The sequence below is a fragment of the Varanus komodoensis genome, unplaced genomic scaffold (genome assembly GCF_004798865.1).
Source record: "Varanus komodoensis strain SLA01 unplaced genomic scaffold, ASM479886v1 scaffold36, whole genome shotgun sequence".
In the NCBI taxonomy this organism is placed as follows: Eukaryota; Metazoa; Chordata; class Lepidosauria; order Squamata; family Varanidae; genus Varanus; species Varanus komodoensis.
The window spans coordinates 5,656,341-5,676,968 of record NW_025335873.1 but is presented as its reverse complement, the minus strand read 5'-3'; the positions used below and the strand labels follow the sequence as shown (position 1 = coordinate 5,676,968).

General features: G+C 48.0%; 1 protein-coding gene across 2 annotated transcripts in view; it reads right to left on the bottom strand.

The window, feature by feature from the left end:
• The window catches only part of PAPPA (pappalysin 1), a 140,218-nt gene extending 127,752 nt beyond the window's left edge, over window positions 1–12,466 (bottom strand). For both annotated transcript variants that reach the window (XM_044440146.1, XM_044440147.1), the window contains exon 1: window positions 9,487–12,466. In XM_044440146.1, the coding sequence (XP_044296081.1) occupies window positions 9,487–10,349 (863 nt within the window). In that variant the 5' untranslated portion in view covers window positions 10,350–12,466. The remainder of the gene's footprint in view (window positions 1–9,486) is intronic.
• Window positions 12,467–20,628: the final 8,162 nt, after the last annotated feature.

Sequence of the window (20,628 nt, the reverse complement as noted above, 5' to 3'; positions counted from 1 at the left end):
CTTAATCTGAACCAAGATTCACCTATTTTAGGGATCTAGAAATATGGTAAAACCTGTTCCATCCACCCTTTGCTGGTGTCTTTTGTTCCATTTATGAAATTGGCATTTGCACCAATGAGTTCCTCTCTATTTGCATATATTTGCGCTTGTACAAACTTGCACTCCCCAAAACACACAAATCCCTCCAAAATCTGTAGAAAACACACATTTTCATGCTTTAGCCTGTAGGGTAAATGCACATTTTGGAATAATGTCTTTCTCTCTGTCATGTTTTTGTATAGCTAAATTTGTGTAAAAATGTGGAACTTTTTTAAAAGGGTTGCAAGTTTGTGGAATCTGAGCAAATTGGGAAAAGCTGGTCTAAGGTGATGTGTGTCTGTGCGCGCGTTGTGCGTATGCACGTGTGTTGAGTTCTTTGTGGATTTCTCTGATATCCCTAAGCTGTTCTGGCATCCCTGTTCCCACAGCGACCAACCAGATGCTTCCCAGAAGTCCACAAGCACAGGTCTACTCATGACAAGCACACCATCTTGGATCTGCTTTATAGCTCTCATTGTGAGAGAAATAGTGTCCACTTATAAATCTGGTATCATAGATATTACTGCTTTTAAAGGCCTCAGCCTAAAGCACAGTCTTAGCATGGCACCGAAAAGACGACCATGTTGGCACTAACTGGGCCTCATTCCAGGGTTGTGGGGCCACCAGAGAGAAGTCCTCTCTTCCTTTCGTGCCTCCCTCAGAACAGGGACTTGGAAGAAGGCAAGCATGATGCTTGGGCAGACTGCAGGCGGAAGAGGTGTTCCATCAAAGCTGCGCTTCCAAGCTGTGCAAGGCTTTCTAGTTTAAAACCAGGATCTCAAATTGGGCTTAGAAGCATGCAGGCTGCAAGGACACGGTGCAGGTGGTGGAGCATCCCAATTACAGATCTGCCCAATGGATCCTGGGTTCCAGTTTCTGGGGTTCCAGCTTTTGGGGTTCCAGCTGCTTCTCAGGATCTAGCTCCCTAAGTTGAGTTGTGCTAGCACAGCAGAGCATAGCTGAGGATGAGTTGTCACCCTCCCACCTCCCCGTTGCCTTCTGTGAGCCACACGGAGGCTTCTCAAGGTTATTTAGGTCCCATGATGGAGGACGTAATGTCAGTCCCCTGGGCCCATGCCAAAGAGAACCAAGGAAGCAAGACTTGGGGGCTGCCAAAGTCGCATTTCAAAGCCATGAGTGCAGTCCTGGAAGAAGATCAAAGCCTTTCTAACTGTCATTAGAACATTTCCTTGACGCATCTCTTTGGAAGGGCCCAGTAAGCTCCAGATTTTGTTAAAGAGCAAGAGAGAGCAATGACAACTCAACATCCTGAGATGGTAGTACAGGGAAGCAACGGGGAGAGAGAAAAATGATATGTGAGGCAAGAACATTACTCTGCAAATGAGCTCCTGCCTCATCTGCACACGCAAAGGCAGTGACGACACATGGCATTTTCCTCGAGATGGAAACTTCTTGCAATGCTCATACACTGCCTCACTCTGAAGGTGTGATGATTCCTAAGCTGTTAATACATCAGTCGAAGGTCTTTCCTGGGGGGGGGGGGGGGGTCAGTTCTACAAGGCCTCTTGAAGGCCATGTGAGGGGTGGAGACATCATAAAATCTTTGGGTAGAACGAAAGAGAAGGAGACCCGTAAATATATACTTAAACCTCAGTCCCACAGAGAGTTGAAACTGTCCGACTCTGGCCAGCACCAGCACCAGCACACACACCACCACTGTGTTCACAGGGCCGTCCTCACCGAACAAGAGCAAGCCCTTCCCTTCAGGATGGTCTCCACTGAATGGTCTTCCTGCAGCAGCAGTGCCCGCACCTTGCTTTGCTGCTCCTGACCCCAGCCTCGCCGTTGTGCCTGCCTCTCGCCTGACCAATGCCCTGCCTGTCTGTGTACCCTGCCTTGCCGCCTCGCCTCAGGGACTCAGGGCTTCCTGCGGGCCGTGCTTCAGCCCCTGCCTCTTGCCTGACCCTCACTGCAACTGGTTCTGGCTGCCTTGGGCATCCTGCCATGCTGGGTCTCCCATCCTAGTGCCCTGTCCAAGGGACCTGCCACCCCTGCCTGTCCTCCTGGTTCTTCACCCTTGGCTTGCTCCTGAGCACACCCTTGTTCTGCCGCCGTGCATTCTTCTGGTTCCTGACCTTGGACCATGACTCCGAGTTGGCCCTTCCATCCAACCTTGCTTTTGGACTCTGTCTTTCCTGAAGTTCTATCACCCTGGTCCTGGTGCCTCAGTTGTTGTGTTATCTCATCTCTGGCCACCCATGTCCCAGCCCCAGACCCTGACGTAAACAGTAGGACTACTGTTCTTTCTTTATTTTCTTTGTTAGATTTATATCCCTTTTTTCCTTTTGAAGAACTCTAAGTGGCTTTCTTCTTTCTCTTCCTCCTGCTCTCTTTCTTCTCCCAACTACAGCCTTATGAGGTAGGTTGGGCTGAAAGCTGTGACTGACCCAACATCACCCAGTTGGCTCCATGGCTAGGTGGGGACTAGAACCCAGGTCATCCGAGTCCCTGTCCCATGCCCTTAACCACTACACCACACTGTCTCTCTCCCTCTCTCTCTCTTAACTCAGGTTCCCCTTTATAAGTTTCCAAGAAAGAAGAAATGCATCATCAAGCACTTGGACAGAAAATGACACAGATATAGGGGCCAGAGAGGCTGACCTCATCTAAATCAGACTATGGGTCTATCAGGAACAAAAATGTCAACACTGTTGGGGAATAACGTCCAGAGTTTCAGGCAGAGGTCCCTCCCAGCTCTACCTGGAGATGCAGGGCTCAAACCTGTGACTTCCTGTAGGTGAAACAGGGGTCTTTCCCCTACTTCTGATACTTATCTGAATTTCAGTCCTCCCAGCCCAAAACTACAGTGATTTCATGGTTCACAACATCAATTGTACTCACAAACTCAGGCTTCAGTGCTTGCAAATAGAGGCACCTGGATGGGGAGTTCTACAAACCTGGGCCAGAAGTGATCAACCATTTTTTGGGGCCCAGCACAGACATATACCTCAAAATCTAGAAATGCATGGAGATACGTTTCTACCTCCCACCATGTTGGCTCTTAGGTTCATCTACCTTTGTATTTTATACACTAGGCTTGGTGATGAAGGGGATTCCAGATATCTTGGACTGTGAGTCCCAGGCAGCATGGGCAAAGGTAGGAATTATGGGTGCTGAAGTCCAAAATATCCCGAGGACACCAAATTGTCTACATTGCCAGCTGATCTCCAGGATCCCTGCCCAGAGACCCAGAGTTAAAGTTGGGCCTTCCTCAGCAGAACTGTACACCACTAGTGACCGCAAGGATCCACTGGATCCAGACATCTGTGTCTCATGAGTGGACACTGGCTGGCTCTGACCCTCATCTGAAGGTGGAAAGGCATGGAGACACTTGCTTAGCTCAGAGCTTGGCTAGAAGTCAGGGATGGGGGGGGGGGGGCTCCCAGTGTGTGTGCAGCCCCTCCACTTGTGCTGCATCACAGCTCACGCAACAATTCTGTTGTCTAGTGTGAAACCTTCCTGAACTGGGGAACCAGATGGGACCTCCTCAACCCTAGCTGGAGATGCCAGCGATGTGTTCTGTCAGTGAACGATGCTCCTTCTGTTTCCTCGAAAAGCTGCTTATTTTTAATAAGGAATGCCCTCCATAGCCTGGCCTTTTGCAGTTCTCTCTCTCTCTCTGTCAGAGGCGAACAGGGGGGAAAGATCAATGGAAGGCCAACCAGGAAAAGACACTGAGTAATACAAGTGGATGCATTCGGAGGAAAAAAACTTGCACTAGCAAAGAGGGAGGGGTGTTTTGAAAGCTCCCGCTTTTCTTCTACTCGTACAGCCTGACAGAGAATGGCCATTATGCAAATGACCCTTTCCCCCCATGATTCCTTGCATTTCCCTCTCATCTCATCTTCTTCAAAGTTTTAGACATTTAGAATCTCTTCTCGGGAAGCTCAGAACTGGATTATGGTTGATGCTATTTGGGCAAAGGCGGTCAACAAGTGACGGGGGAACAGGTGCACAAAAGGAAACACCCAGAGACACAACGCCACCTCCAAAGGGCAACCCGTGACACACACTCTTATTGTGAACGCAAGAGCGTGCAGGGCCATAAAAAAAGGATTTTATGGATCACACTCCTGATCCATCAACTAACCCCCCATCTTTTTCCCACCATAGCCAGACTGGCATTTCCAGAAGGTTCCTACTAAGGAGAGAAAGGCAGCAAGCTGCTGTTGCTGCTGACACATACCTCTGAATGTGGAAGTGTGGCTTAGCTACACAATGTCATACAGCTGGAAGGGACTGCAGAGGTCATCTAGTCCAACCCCTTTGAGAAATAGCTCATGTCTGATTCTGCTCAGTTTTTCCCATATTACATTTGCATTGTTCCATTCCTGCATCAGTTTGCGATTTTTTTTTAAACCTCCATGAAAATGCACGTGTGTTTTGTCCATGTTTTGAGTATTTATTTCTTTACAGTTGTTCTATCCCTCCCTTTAGTGTTCTCAGTGTCTTTACCAATATATGCACTTTCTGTGCACACATTTCCCTAATATATTTTTTTTTCTGTGCAATTCCCCTATTGTATGCATTTTGCATACATTTTTTTATTTGTGTTCTACACCACAAAATTGAGTAAGGCATGAGCATCATTGAATAAATCCATCCATCCATCCAATTTCCACTTTTCAAACTGACACACGAACAAAACCCTGGGACATCAGAATGAAGCCATATTTCTTCTCTTCTTCTTTCTGAAGACTGAAAGAACAGGGCAATGCTTTTCTTCCCCCTAAAATATGCCTCAGGCACTTGGAGGTGAAAGCAAGCAGAATTCTGCCTGGTTCGCCTCCTGATAGAAACTCACCCAGGCCAATTTCCCAAATCAATATGTGCAATTATTCCTCAGTAGTCACACATCTGGGAAATTCCTGATCCAATCCTCTGAAGCAAAATGTGTATTAGGGAAAGTATTCTCAAAAAAGACACATATGAATGAAAACAAATACTGAAAACCTTATATAAGGGAAAACAGGTTGCAAAAATTTCTAAGGTTAGGCAGCACTGCACACAAACAAAACACTCTATTGAGGAACGACACAAAAATGCGTACGGATTTTTCTGCTGGCTTGCTTTTTTTTTAAGTTGCAAACCGATACCAAAATGGGATGCGAGGAACTTCAAGCTGGAAAACTGAGCAACTGGAAGAAAGTGGAATTGACAGCTCTGCCCATTCCTCTTTGGGAGCAGACAGCAAACGAGAAGGCAAGGGAAAGATCCTTCCTCCGCCCAAGGCAATGGTCCTTTTGACAGATGGGAGAGCGGGGCGGAAGGGAGGAGAAGCAAAGGGGGAAGGCATGAGGAAAGGACTGGAATTCTCCCCACTTCCCCCGGTTAAATTCGGTAAACTTGATGTGCCTAGCCATAGGACTTTACGGCACGATATTACTGCGGATGGATAGCTGGCACCAAATGAACGCCTTGGTCCCTAGCCTCTCCGAAGCGGGGGGTGGGTGGTAAGAAGACAGAAGAGTTTGGGTGACACACCTCTCTCCCCTTTCCTGCCTGCTATGTGCTCTTCTTCGGCTGACGAGATGCTCACTGCTGAGGAAAGAGGAGGGGCCTAGAAATATCTTCCCCTCCACGCACACAGATGAGTTTCAGGCAGGCTCCTCCAAACCCCCAGACCTCTCTGAGAATGCAACGCCAGAGCTTTTCCTAGAAGCAAACATGGCAAAATGGAGGTTGTCCGAAAGTGGGCACATCACGAGGAGGAAACCCTCCCTGGAGAAGAGCTCGTGCCAGGAACAGTGGAAGGCAGAAGCAAAGGAGGAAGAGCAAACAAGAGACGAAGGGACTCCATCAAGGAAACCACGGCCTGGGATGTTCAAGAGCTGAACAGGGCAGGCACGGAGGGGAGAGTTGGAGGGCCCGCTTTGGAGGGGAGCTGACAGCACGTGACAGCAGCAAATCCAAGAACTGTCATCGTTGGCCCACGCGCCAGCCTTTCCACCATGGATGCTCCCCTAGCAGCTGACTTTTTGCCAGGGTTTGCACGGACACCCTTTGCAACAAGGACAAACGTTGCACAAGATAAAAGAAGCAGAGAATATCAGCAGACAAAGAGAAGCCAGATTTGACAACTGACTTTCCTGCTCGCTTATTTGCCAGACCTTGCACTTACCACCTCTCCCTCTCCTCTCCCTCTCTCTCCATTCACACACACACACACAGACACCATTACTCCCCTTTATATAACCCAGTGCATTAGGCCCATGTTAGTCTGGGCTTAAAAATAAGTTGCACCTGAGAAGGCTTAAGCCAGACCCAAGAAAAATGCACACTAGCACCAGCACAGAGTGGAAACTCCATGGGACAGAGATCACTGCCATGTCTTTGACCCCGATTCTGATTCACCACATTATTCCAGCACTGTTCTCACTATGGTTTTCCTCACTGCCATCATCTGGCTTCTGTACTGCACTTTCAACATTCTACCTGATACACCTTACAGTGCTCTTGCAAGGTAGGCCAGCAATCCTTACACATATTTCCAAAATAATCCTCACCCAAATTTCTGCCCAGAATCCCAACTTTTCAAATGGCCTGTTTCTGATTCCAAAGTGGAACTGATCCATAGGGAAACCCTCCACTTTTCCATCCCCCCCTCCTTTTGGCCGTGCATGTTTAGTCTGCTCCACCTTTCCACTCCTTGGTGGATTTTCCATTCTGTACACCCCGCATTAGCCACAGCGTCACATCACTAGAGCTCGCTCAGGAAATAAGCTGCTGCATGAGCTGTTTTCATACGGAGCCCAGCCACTGTTTTTGCTAGTCCAGGAGCCATTGCAAATGGATGCCTTAAACAGTTTTTTTTTTTTCTCACCCTGCAACCTGAGATTAGTGATGCATGAAACATTTGCTTTTGTAAGCATATTCTGTTCAAAGCTTTGCATACAAGTGTGAGCATGAGCATGAGTCCGCCAAAACAATCTATGAAGGGCAAACAAATACTCACACTCATCTGGGTCACAATTTCCAGTTTGGCTTGCAAATTTTCCCGTCCGTGCAAATTCACCCGTAGATGGAAACAGCCCCACTTCTGGGGCACGTTTGGGGAGAGCTGCCCAAATTTCAGGAAATTACTGCACATCTCCTGCTTGGTTGCTAAAGATTTCCATTTGCGCAAAGCTGGCCATGACTGCAAATGGGAACCAAGACTGGGCCCCAGAAGAGAAGCAAGACAATGTCCAGACAATCCCAAGGCTGCGAACATCGCTTATTCACACAAGAATCTCAAAGACAGGACTGAACCAGGGTGGCTGACTCACATACTTCCTTAATCTTGATATTGTTTCATTTAACACTGCATCATTCCTTTCCTGCATGTTCAGGAACATGCTCAGCATGTTCCCAAGAGAGCGTCTTTGGTCCCACCAAGAAACCGCACCCCAACATAATCCTGATGCAACAGTGAGCTTGGCTGTTTCTCCCTTTCTTGCCCCTACCTCTTTTTCTGGGAAAGTTTTTAAAAATTCATCCACAAATATACGGAAGAGATGTATTAACTGAAAGCCGTGGCAAATGTCACACAAATAGCATTCTATACTAAATTCAGATTTTTTAAAAATAATACACGAAAATAGTATCTTTATGAATCAGAAGCAATTTGGAAACAAGACTGTTTTCAGAATACAAAAAGCCAGGGATGCATGATCTTGAGGAAAGTTTGAAGATGGTGATAGCACATGCACAGAATGAGGAACAGAAGATCGCAATCACCCCAGAGTGTTGGACACGGCCAAATGGGCTAAAGCTCCTGGAAGTCACATTCCAGCCAAAACAACCTCACTGTTGGAGCAGTGCAACAATGGGACCCAGGACCTAGGGAGGTGGTGGGCTCTCCCACACTGGAGGCACTCAAGATACAACTGGAGAGTCACCTGAGATGGTTAAACTGGGCATCCTGAACTAAGCAGGGGGTTGGACCCGATGGCCTTCTGGCCCCTTCCACCTCTACCATGCCTTCAAAGCGAAACAGCAACGGTGCTGAATTCTCATCTCTGTACAATGTCTCCCCTTTGAAAGACACTATAACAATTATTCCTGAGCAGTAAAGCCCTGCCAATTTTGCCACTCAAGCTTTAACATTCTGATTTAGTTTATTGCCAACATAAAACAGGCATTAAAAAGATAGTAATCTATATTCCCTCATGCTACAGAACAATTCTGTTCTGCACCCAGAGGAGGTAATATTCTCCCTCTAACCAAGGCATAGGAAGAGCAGGTGCAAATTGCAGGTGCAATATATTCAGTTCCAAGCTAAGTAGAAAATAGGACCACCACATGTTCATGATTAAGTACCCCTCTAAATTAGTGTCCCTCTCCAAAGAGGAGACTTCCCACAAAACACGGCTCTCTTCCTGGCCCCATGGCACAGAAAGGGGGAACAGAAAGGCTAATTAGCTCATCTGGAACCAACGGTCATGGCCTCCACGCTTCTATGTGGGGTTTTGATGGTGCATCCAACACACCAACCCACATATGCAGAGATTAACAGCTTAGCCTCCGTTTTTATTTCACGGTCATGCGATAAGCCAGCCGTTGAGGATTAGGTTTTCCATGCCTTCATCCATGTGCCCATTCCTCTCTCCCATGCTGCATCTGGTCATAAGTACGCCAACCCACAGGGGTGAATGAATTTCCCAGCCTACGCTGGGAAAGGGTTCCAAGGCGTGTAACAGCCATTTGTGTGCACAAATGCCAGAAATGTTGAACTGCTTGTGCCACCAGGAGGGTCGTCTGGAGCTCGAGCTGAAATCAAAGTGGACTGGCTAGCCTGAAGGGTAGGCATTGTTCAGCACTGGTAAGGTCCCCACCCTGGCAATTACGGGGTGCTCCCCTCCCTGGGCATCCTAGGATGCAGAGGGAGAGGGAAAGTGAGCAAGCAGGGGGAAGGAGCAGGGCAATCCCCAAACCTGAGGCCAGCAGATTTTAGTATGTTGCGACTCCTGCGAGTCCCTTGGAGTGCAAGACAGTCAAACCGGTCAGTCCTGGAGGAGATCAACCCTGACTGCTCTTTAGAAGGCCAGATACTGAAGATGAAACTCAAATACTTTGGCCACCTAATGAGAAGGCAGGACTCCCTGGAGAAGAGCCTGATGGTGGGAGCGATCGATAGCAAAAGGAGAAGGGGACGGCAGAGGATGAGGTGGCTGGATGGAGTCACTGGGAAGGAGGGTGTGAGCTCAGGTGGCCTCCGGGGGATGGTGGAGGACAGGAAGGCCTGGAGGAGTCACGATGGGTCACGATGGGTCGAACACAACTTCACAACAACTAACTTCACAACTAACAACAACAAAAGCTGCCCAGAGTGTCTATGGCTGGTGAGGTGGCATATAAAGCAAGCAAGCAAGCAAGCAAGCTACATTTATTTAAGCATGTGCTTACCTGTGAGGAGAGTCAGGATCAAAGCATGTCTTGGTCACATCGGTGATCTCCGGGTTGCAGCAATTCCCGCCATCATAGCTGTACTTCTCATAGTTGCAATCCATGTTGCACACGCCATTCTGCTTCTTGTTCTGCGGCGAATGGCGCACGTGCCGGCAGTCCCCGCCGTCATACCCGGTCAGGGTATGGTTGCATTCTGGGTCACAGTTCTCGTCGCCGATCTTGTTGATGTCGCAGTTGGCCAGGATGAGGCGGTGTCGAAGCGAGGAGTTCTTCAGCTCCAGCACCGCCAGCTCCCAAGTGATGTTGTAAGGGCCAAAGGCCTCGTTGAGCTGCTGATGCTGAAACTCGATCTGCTGGCGGCTGACGGTCGGGTTCTGGTAGTGATCGTCAAAGATGTTCACCACACGGTAGCGGACGACCTTCTTGTGCTGGAAACTCGGGAGTTTGTTGTAGCTGGTGATGACCTCCACGTTGTCACAGACAGTTTGCCCACATGGGGGAGGGTCAAGGCTAGTGTCCAGCAGGTAACTTGGGTGGGAGGTGAACTCAATCTGAGGAAGACTTGGGCTATCTTTCATGGGGGACCAGGTGCTTTTCACATTCAGTAAAGTCTCCTGAAAAACAAGCTGAGGTAGAGAAGCTTCTACTCCATGAGTCGCCCGGGTCATATCCAACAAGATCTCCTTCTGAGACCGGGCTGTTCTCCAAAGGCTGAAGTGTTCTATGTAACCCCGATAATTCTGATTTAGGGTGTTCCCACCAAGCATGAGCACTTTGCATTTTGTGGTCAAAGGGCTGAAGAGGCTCCCCACCTGCTCCCTGCTGGCTGCCATCTGGGCACCATTCACATAGAGCTTCATCAGGTGTCCGTCGTAAGTGATTGCTAGGTGAACCCACTGATTCGGGAGGTAGCTGCGGTGGTCTGTGATTGTGGTAACCTTCCGGGCACGGTCCGTCTTCAAGGAAAAAAAATAGCGTGGATCTCTGTTCCCCTGGTCACTGACGTTGTTAATCCCCAGGACCCATCCTCGGTCAAGGGTCGTGTAGGAACATTTGTCGTAAAGGCCTAGGTGTGCCCAATGAAAAGAAAAGAAATGAAAGTGAAGTAAATATGGGCAATGGCAGCAATAACACCTATTTTAAATCTGGAAGGGCAGCCACTTCCAGAGTCATCCAGGAGCATCAACTGCTCTGATGAGAAACAACACCAAGGCTGAAGTACAGGGGCCACTTAGGGCAAGGGAGATCCCCATTTTGTGGCAGGGGAGGAAGGAAGGACAGAAATCCTTTGCAACCCTTAGTGGTGAAATTACTCTAAGAAATCACATTCATTTTACTCAGGCAGAAAGCTTGACATCATTAGTTCGGACCAAATCCTCACCAAACTGACCCAATTTGCTAATTTTCACACCTTCATACAGTACAGGTTTCAGGGCGGGTGGTGCATATTAAAACTTGCATTTCAAGTTGGCATGGTAGAAACGTGCCGAAATAACAGCAGGGAATGTCACAAAATATCTAGGTGGTCTTAAAGCGAAAGGAAACCTTTCCCATGGATGGGTCTCCTGTGGGCGGCCCGTTCCTCTAAGTTTCAGCACCACCCACCCCAGTTTCAAAACTGCACGAAGTACATCCATCTAAGCCATTGCACTGTTCCTGAGATCTGTCTTCTCCCTTCTCCCATTCCTTCCCAGCCACCACAAGATACACGCCTACGTGCTTCCATTTGGGCCTACGTGTGCCACAAATTGAGATGAGAGTTAAGCGCATCTCTACATGAGGCTGTTAATTTGCTGTGTCTACAATGGCTTTCATCACAGAAATGAACTCTGAGCCCTGTTTTCCCGCTACTTAAGCTCTTGGTGGCACTGTGGCATAAAAGCTAAGCACATCCCGAAAGAGACAAGAGCATCTCCCTCTGTTTTTGCAAATAAGATCCCATTCCCCTGCTCCTGACCAAACCAAACTGAGCCGAGCCGAGCCTAGCTAAAGCGAGTTGAACTGAGCCAAACTGCCAACTTCCTGGAAGTACTCTTTAGAAGGAAAAGTGGAACTGAAGGCCAGAATGCCATCTTCAGAACGTGTAAACAGCTGTGAGGAGGCAGTGATGAGAAAAGCTCGAAATGGTGCACAGTTATGCTACTGAGGCAACAGGAGCAGGGTAACTTCATATTAGAGGGGGGAGATTTTTCTGCATTTTTCTTTACATTAAAAAACTGTTAGGTGGGAAAACACAAAGATCCCCCTCCTTTTATTGAGGGGCTCCTTCTGTCACCATCCCCCCATTTCAGCTTTGGAAGGAAGGCTAAAACAATGCAGCAGCCTTCCCCAACATGGCACCCACCAGATGTGTTGAACTACAACTCCCAGAATCCCCTAGCTAGCATAGCTTCCTATTTCCCATCTGGCAACATCTCTTCCCCATCCCACACAGCTGCTATTTGTCCAACAAGCAGCTTGTTTGCAATAAACAGGGAAAAGTTTGCTGTTCTTTTCCTGAAAAATGGAAATGGCCAGCTGGTTCTAAACATGCAAAGTGTGCTTCGTGGAATGCACAGTGCGAGATGCATTTCTCAAGAGCCCGAAGATGCATCGTAGCCTTGACAATCCCATCCTAAGGGAGCTGGGCTGCATGGCTCTGGAGTGTACAATTAAATTTGAGAGAAATGAGCGAGGCGGTTACTGTTGGCTCAGCATAGTAGCAGGTAAACAAATGTGAACTCCAGCACACTCACCCACACACGTCACAGAATGTGGGTGTTTCAATACAATATTGTGTGCCTGTTGCATTCCCCCTGCCTCTCAGACGCATGAACCTTCACCCCATCATTCTCTTCTCTGACACCCGTGGCAATTTCTGGTTCCGAAGAAACGCACCCAGGTCTTTCATCCATCGACAATTGTTTGTTGACACTGTGGTCTTGGAAAGCATCAAAGGAGCCAAAGAGATCTGTTTTTATTTTCTTCCTTCCCCCAGTTCAAAACCTAACTCAGTGAGGCGAAACCCTTTCAAAAACATAAATAAATACATTTCTCACCCCCCCCCCACCGTTATTTTCCAAGGGGCTCTTCCCTTCCCCTCTTCCTGTTACCTTTGGAAGGGAGATGGAAACATTGGGCAGGTGATGTGTTTCTTCCTCTATGGGGTCCATGAAATTCCAAAACACCGTCTTGACAGTAAGTCCAACCTTAGCGCAGTGACTCCTGATCATGAGAAGGGGGCACGGTGGGCACAGGCAGAGGAGAAACCGGTTGGTTTGCTCCCGTATTCAGATTCAGGATGAGGCGACGTGTGTCTCCCAGGGATGGGAAAGCGATCAACACGCTGGCAGGCCATTCCCCAATTGCTTTCGTATTTTGCAGCAAGATTTATTAGCCCCCTCACCCCCACAGCTCCTCAGGCTTGTGCTCCGGAAGGGGGGTGGGCGTTCTTATTTGCCGTTTCAGACGACCAGCCCTGACCCATGATCAGCTCAGCTGTGCGTCGTGCATGAGTGGGGAGGTGGGGCATCAGGAGTTACGAGGATCATTACGATCGCGTCCTATTTATGGCTCATCTTCCTTCCTCTTCCAAGGAACACCCAGCAGCTGGCAAGGTTCTCCCCTCTGTTTTATCCTCACAACAACAACCCGGCGAAGAAGGTACATGACTGGCCCAAGGACTCCCAGCAAGCCCCATGGCTGAGGGGGGACCAGAACGCAGATCTCCCAGGGCCCATTCACTGCCCTCACCACTATGCCGCACTGCTTGTTGCTATATGGAGATGGCCCTGGGGGTCCAGACGCCTGGCGCCGTCGTACTTTGTTTTTTTGTGCCAGGCTAAGACCTTTTTATTTAAACAATATTTTAACAACTCTTAATAATATCTATAGGTTTTAATTTTGCAGCCAGGGTGATTCTGGGTTTTTAATTGTATTATTTTACTATGTATTATATTTATTTATTTTATGTGAGCTGGCCCAAGGCTATAAGTGATGCGACAGCATACAAACATTCTAAATAAATAAATAAAGGGGGGATACAGAGGGTAGAAGCAAAGTCTTGCATGTACCCCCCATTTACTGGGATAGGAAATTTGGTGGGGGAGCTAGGGGGGTGGGCAAGCAGGAAAAGGGCCTTCTCAGTAGTGACCCCCCCCCCCCAGATATGGGAAAAGGCCCTCTGGGTGCCAGCTTTACTATCCTTTCAGCACCAGGTCCAGCCTGCCCTCTAAGCCAAGGTATGGAATAGCTCTAGCTAGCAAATGCGTCTACGGGTGGCAAGGATGCTGTTTTAACAGATCCAGCTGCATTGCCCTTTCTTGGTCATTTCAATTTGGTTTTAAATTCAGTTTTGAATGTCTCTAGTGAAATGTTATTCAGCTATTGAGTGGCAAGGAAATGAAACGTGGAGAAAAACGTTTCTCCAAGCAGTTCAGAGGGGTATACATGATTCCTTCTTTGCATTTGGTGCTCACCGTAACCTTGTGAGGTAGGTTAGGCTGAAACCTTCTGGTGAGGACACATGGGCCCAGGGACACCCCGTCGGCTTCCCAGGGAACTTGGGATTTGATTCTGGGTGTCATCTGCTGCCCAAGTCCAGCACTCCAACCACAGACTTTTAACCCTCACAAACATGTATCTGTCCGATCGGAGGATTGCTATAAATCTGGACGGCACGTAGAATCAAAGGCAGCATCTCCTCTCTCCTTTAACACAACAGACTCAGCCCACGTTAACAAGGGGACTGGTCTCCCGAGATCTTGCGAGTACTCCTAACCACTGAGAGTTGACACACTCTGCCCAAGCTTGCTTCCCGAATTTGCTGGGATGTGGTGAACTGCGGTCTGACCACAACATGAGGCTAAAGACATAACGATGTATTTTGACTGGGAAGAGAACTCCCAGAAACGCCATCATGCGAAAGCAGGGCTGTGAATTGGATCTGCAGCCTAAGTCATCACCACCAAGTCTCGCTCCCACGAGTCCGCAAGAACAGCTCAGTAGGTTGTGTTTTGTGGGGAGACAGCCCAAAGAACATCACCTGAACTAGAGAATGCACAAGCCATTGCCTGTGAGTCTCCCAAAACCCCAGTAGATCCCAGATATGGGACAGAACTCAACACCGAATGGTTTTTTAGTCCCCAAGCCATTTTGCCGTTTTGCTGAGGGTGCAGGAACGTCTTTTGGAGGCTGAGATAAGAAGGGTGGAGGCGTGAAAGCGGTTCTGGAGGAGAGGTATTTTATTTCTAACTTGTGGCAGGGTGGTGGCAGTGGCCGGAGAGCCAGGCATGTTCTCAGGAAGAAGAAAGGAGAGTGGAAATTAACAGTCCCCGTAACTTCTGGAAGTTGTCATTGCCCGCTTGGCTAGGAGAACGCAACCATAGGTGACAGGACTTAGTTATGAAAGGGGAATTTAGGTCAACTATCAAAGCTGCCGACAGGGGCCCACGAACAGGGAGTTAAAGGTTGGGGCTGTGTTCTTTCCCCTCACATGCTTTAATCGCTTAGTATCAAAGTCGCAGCAGAACGCTTGAAAGAGCAAATATTCTACAGGAACCTATAGAAAGCTTTTATCTGTCCAGAGGAAAATAATTAAAAGAGACAGATTTGGGTTAAGTATTCCCATGTTCCACGCAATTGGATAAAGTCGGGGAAGATCCACCCAAGTACTTTCCCAAGTTCATTGTGTCAAAGATTTCCTCGGAAATCTCAGAACCATCATGGCTTGCATTTCATTATGTTGTCTACACAAGTAGGAGTGGATCCAGTAACTTTGCCTCTCTCTTCGCCTTCCACTTGCACCTTCTGCCACACAAAGCTTAAATAATGCAAACGTCCAATCTACTCAAGGCAAACACCCAGTCCGTGCAATTGCTAGCACGGCTAAAATGTCTCAAGGGCCTCGTGGGAAGCACGCAGCTCATGGACAAAAGAGCAGCCGCACTTGGGAATGGCTCGAACCAGGCCTTCGTACTTCTGGCAGAAAGTGCGCTCATGAGCCACCTTTCCAAAGGCAGGGGATCCCCAGAAAATACATCCAACCAGCTTGCGCCAAGCTGCTTCAGTTGGGTTGACAGCTAGCCTACTTCCTGGCCCCACCTGTCGAGAAGCAACAGAGTCCCACTTGTGGGTTTCTCCCCGTTGACAAGGCCGTGTAGGAAACACGCTGTTTCTGTAAAAGGCAACCAAACAAAGCAGCCCGGGAAAGAAGCAAACTCTACAGTGACAAAGGGATGGATGTTGACTTATCGTTGAAGCTCGTGTTCTAGTTCCTAACTAGGTGCTTGGAGATACGCGCAACACTGAGTTGATTTTGGGAGCGCTTTTGTTTCCAGTCTGTTGGATTATGTACGGCAAAAGCCAAAACAGGTGACCTTCCAGAGCACCTTTACCTAGATGCCATCAGGTCTGGTAGTACCTGATTGTCTTTCCAAACCATCAGTGACGGCTGCTGGCTGGAAATTGTGCCTCATTTTCTCCTAGGCTTGAGAAGATGGAAGAATGGGTGGGTCATTAAGGAAAGGTGCGATTTCCTCCCACCTCATCAGCTGCTTTTTTCTCCATGCACGGAGAGCATCAGCAATCCCAGCCAGCTGTTGATGTGTCAAAAGATGATAAAGGGGCCACTGGGACAGGTGAGGTGATGTGGCCAGGAAAGGGGAACAGGTGGCAGGCCAGACTGAAGAGCCTCCGTTAGCCTGCAGGCTAGGGATTCTCCACCATTGGCCTAACCACTGCACCAAACTGTCTCTCTACTTTGGCATGCAAAGGGTACGGCACAGTGGTTCATCTCAACTCAGTTGTGAGTTCAACTGAGTAACTCATACTACTACTACTAATAATAATAATAATGCAGGAATACCGCACGGCAATCAAACCGGTCAGTCCTAGAGGAGATCAACCCTGACTGCTCCTTCGAAGGCCAGATCCTGAAGATGAAACCCAAATACTTTGGCCACTGAATGAGCAGGAAGGACTCCCTGGAGAAGACCCTGATGCTGGGAACGATTGACGGCAAGAGAAAGAGGGGACGGCAGAGGATGAGGGGGCTGGATGGAGTCACGGAAGCAGTCAGCGTGAGCTTAGCTGGACTCCGGGGGATGGTGGGGGACAGGAAGGCCTGGAGGAGTGTTGTCCATGGGGTTGCGAAGGGTCGGACACGACTTCACGACTAACAACAACAACAACACATAGTTGCTCATCTATTCCACATATACCCACAACAGAATTTGCACACCACTTCCCTATAAACACAAGTGTAATCTGCATTTCATTCCATCTGTCTTGCTCCTTCCTCTGTTGAACCCCTTTCCACCAACAATCCATGATCTCATCTTTCTCTGAGCCTCATACCACACCTTCAACACCATAAGAATCAGGAATCTTCATTCCAAAACACTTCAAGCCATTTAGCCAGCAACTACGGAGGGTTCACCTCCAACCACTCAAAGCCAGAACTTTCCCAATCAATGGTGATAAGATGTCAAACTTGGAAGCAACGTTTCTCTTGCCTTTTGCCAAGTTCATCCGGGATGAAAATGGAGGAAACTATCCAGCGTTTCCCCTGCTGATAAACTTGGGCACATATCCAAGTTTCACCAAGCTGTTTAAGTTAACCATTTGGACATGAAGCCTACCAACACACACACACACACACACTTATCAGTGGCCTGCCTAGCAACACTTGCATGAATTTTAATGAAGATGATTGAGGAGGGCCAAAACGTGAAATACCAGGTCTTCAATCACGGAATGGGACAGCAGAAATAGTCTGGACGGGAAGCCTGGTTCTGCAGGTCTCTCGACGAGCACAGTTCCATCCCTCCATTCTAGCAGCAGGCCTGATGCTGACAAGGCAAACAAAGACGCTCAGGAAAAAACTGGCAGTTATGCAAATGAGACGCAGTCTAGAGCAGGGAGGGCAAGAGGAACAGATAAGGATGTGACCAGACAAGGCAAACTGCTGACTGAGCCATCAAACACACTGCGTTCACCTGAACCCACAGGGCAAGAAAGCGGAGTAGAGCAAGGAAGATGGCAGCTAACATATGGGGAGGCCAACGCGATGGACTATTTGCTCGTTGCCCTTCCTGCCTTTGAGGATTCCAGCTGGTATAAGAGGTTGGGATTCTTTAGCAGGGCTGGCCCTGCCCTTAGGCAGAGTGAAATGACGACTTCGGGTAGCAGAGGCTACTGGGTGGGCCCTGGACATCAATTCTGGAGCGCATGCCATGTGGCTTCTCCTGCATCTCCTGCAGTCCGGGCCCAATTCAAGGTGTTAGTTATGACCTATAAAGCGCTCAACGGCTTGGGACCTGGGTATCTAAAGGACCGCTTGCGTCCATATGTGACCTCCCGCCCCTTGAGATCAGCAACAGATGCCCTCCTCCGGGAACCCTCTGCGAATGATATTAGGAGGGTGAGCACCCGGAGGAGGGCTTTCTCTGCGGTGGTGCCCCATCTATGGAATGCGCTCCCCAGAGAGGTCCGCCTGGTGCCGTCGTTATTTGTTTTTCAGTGCCAGGCTAAGACCTTTTTATTTAAAACTCATTTTAATTGTTAATTTATTTGTATTTATAGAATTTTAAATCTTTTAAGCCGAGATGCAAAGGGTCTTAATATTTTTACTTGTATAATTGTTACATTTATGCATTTTGTTTTTGTTGTGAGCTGCCCCGAGGCTTTGTTGCGATGGGGGCGGCATAAAAATGTTTTAAATAAATAAATAAATCTTGCTAAGCTTGCCTGCTGCGCATGTGTGCCATGGAGGATGTGGTTCTATCACCACAATGAAGTAAGATTCAATGGCCAGCTTACATGAGAAATTTGGCAGGCAGGGTGGGGGAGTGAAACACGAAACACTCTTATCTTTCACACTCCCCAGCAATTTAGGGCTGGTTCTGTGCACTCAGAATTTTTCCTGTGAGTTTCAAGGCTCATAGAAAGATTACAGATGGTAACTCCCATGCTGAAAACGAGCTATTACCTCCCATTTGCATTCCACTTACTGCCTAAACCATCAACCTTCCTCATTTCTTTCGTTCTTGCTTCGCAATGGCCATTTACTCTCAAGCAACCCTCCACTCATTCATACACAGAGAGAAGAGCCCTTTCCAGTCCATGTTACACATCTAATTTCCAAGAAAAGAAGCTCTTGGGCCACAGAGAGCTAGGAAGGAGGGAGAGAATGAGTCTGCCAGGAGGGTACTTCTCGGTGGCTTGCCCCCAAGTTGACAATGAGCCTAGAACGCTGTCAGAAACTATATTTGCCCCAAACCCAGGAGGAAAAATCCAGCATTCCAGGCCCATCTTCCATGAAGTAGTGCGAAGCTTTGTTTTGTTCTGTTTGTGGTGTGTGTTTAATTAAAAACAGGTCATAATTTGGACATTCTTCCATAAAGGGGATGAGATGTGTTTGTTTTTTTCTAAAACGAAGTGGTGGAAACCAAAACTGACACAGGGTTCTATTCAGAGCTAGGGTGCTTATCTCTTAAAATACCAGCCCTGTATATTTAACCATGCTGGAGGCACTGGTTGAAAGTTGCTGTGCCACATTCAAGCAGCATATAAATGTGTTGAATAAATAACTTGCCGCCTCTGACATTCCCTTCATCTTTAACAAAGTATTGGGCAAATACACCATGGGCTACTCCATACTGGGGAGAATTCTGAAGCGCAGAAGCTGGAGAGTTAGCTGGGCCCTTATTTATTTATTTATAAATAAGAGCTCGCCCACATTTGCAAATGCCTTTATCAACAGAACAGAGAACTTGAGATGTGAAAAAATTAAATGCTGGAGAGAGAAAGGGAAAGGGAAAATGCTTGTCCCTTCTAAGGTCATGTCCTCCTGGATCCACTGCAATTCAAACATCCCAATTTCTTGATTCCCCTCGGTGAAAATTTCATTGAATGCAATTACACGGTACTGACTTCCAGTCCCAACTTGAATGCTCCATATTGCCCAGTTAAAGCTGTCTTTTCAAGGGGCATTTGAGCAAATTTTATTGATCCTTAGAAACAGAACAGAGTTTCTTTGCAGAGAAGAAGAGGAGGATGTTCATGTAACACATCGGAAACACGGTGGCCTGATGGATAATGACTCCCATGTGTCACAACATCTCCCTTCCACCTCTTCTGGCTCCCTCCCATGGTGTTCATCCTCACAGAAGAAATCTGGGGAAATGGTCCACTCACCCAGCCCAGTTCCAACACCCTGTAATGGGATAAAGGATTCCAGGAAGCTATTTTCTCACAGTCAGAGCTGTCCCTACCATGAGGTTAAGTGAGAGAGCCATCTTAGGCAGCAGATATGGAGGTGGGGCAGGCATCTCAGCCATGCTTCCTAAGCCCCCACAAGTGTCAGGCTGTACCAATAATTCTTTGTGGACGAATGCACAAGAGGGGTGCGGCGGGCATACATGCACAGAAGATACTGTATTTATAGCATCTCAGTTCTTTGGGTCTTCGGCTGGAGGAGCATATCATTGGCTCTGTGGGAAGAGGAGACAGCGGACAAAGTAGCATACGCTCTTTGCTCTACTGAATGATCTAAAAGAAATATTTGTTGAACGCTCATTCTGCACATGTTTACCACTACCGTGCCTCTTGATGTACGGGTTCTGGAGTACCATGAACAGCTCCCACAGTGGCAAGCTGCCATTGAGTGCTGTCTCTCAGGCCTGGCCTTGATCAGAACTCTAAATATAGCCTGAGTATTCTGGGAAGCCACTTTGTGGCCAATGAAAGCCCATGTCCATCTGCACAGTCCGCCAGTAGTTCCATGGCTGAGATCTTTGTGTGGCATGAAGCTTCTTTAAACTGGAGATAGAACTTGGGGACTTCTCTGCTCTACCACTGAGCCAAGGTTTTGCCCCATCAGCCTCCAATTGTGAGGATGGCGGGCATTTGTGCACTTCATGGTTCTCTCCCTTTTCACTGTTTTAGGCTTCAGAAGGCTCCAAGTAAAAATATCAACTGTGTTTGCTTGATAAGCGATCCATCCTGTCCCACCTCACGTCATGTGAACCAGCTCGACGTTACGGCTAAAGCGGTTTGTTTCCCAATGTTGGCCATAAAAGATTGTCCCTCTGCCTTTGGAAGATGCCTGCTTACTGACGCAATAAATTCATCTGTTATCTACATAAAGGCTGCAATCTA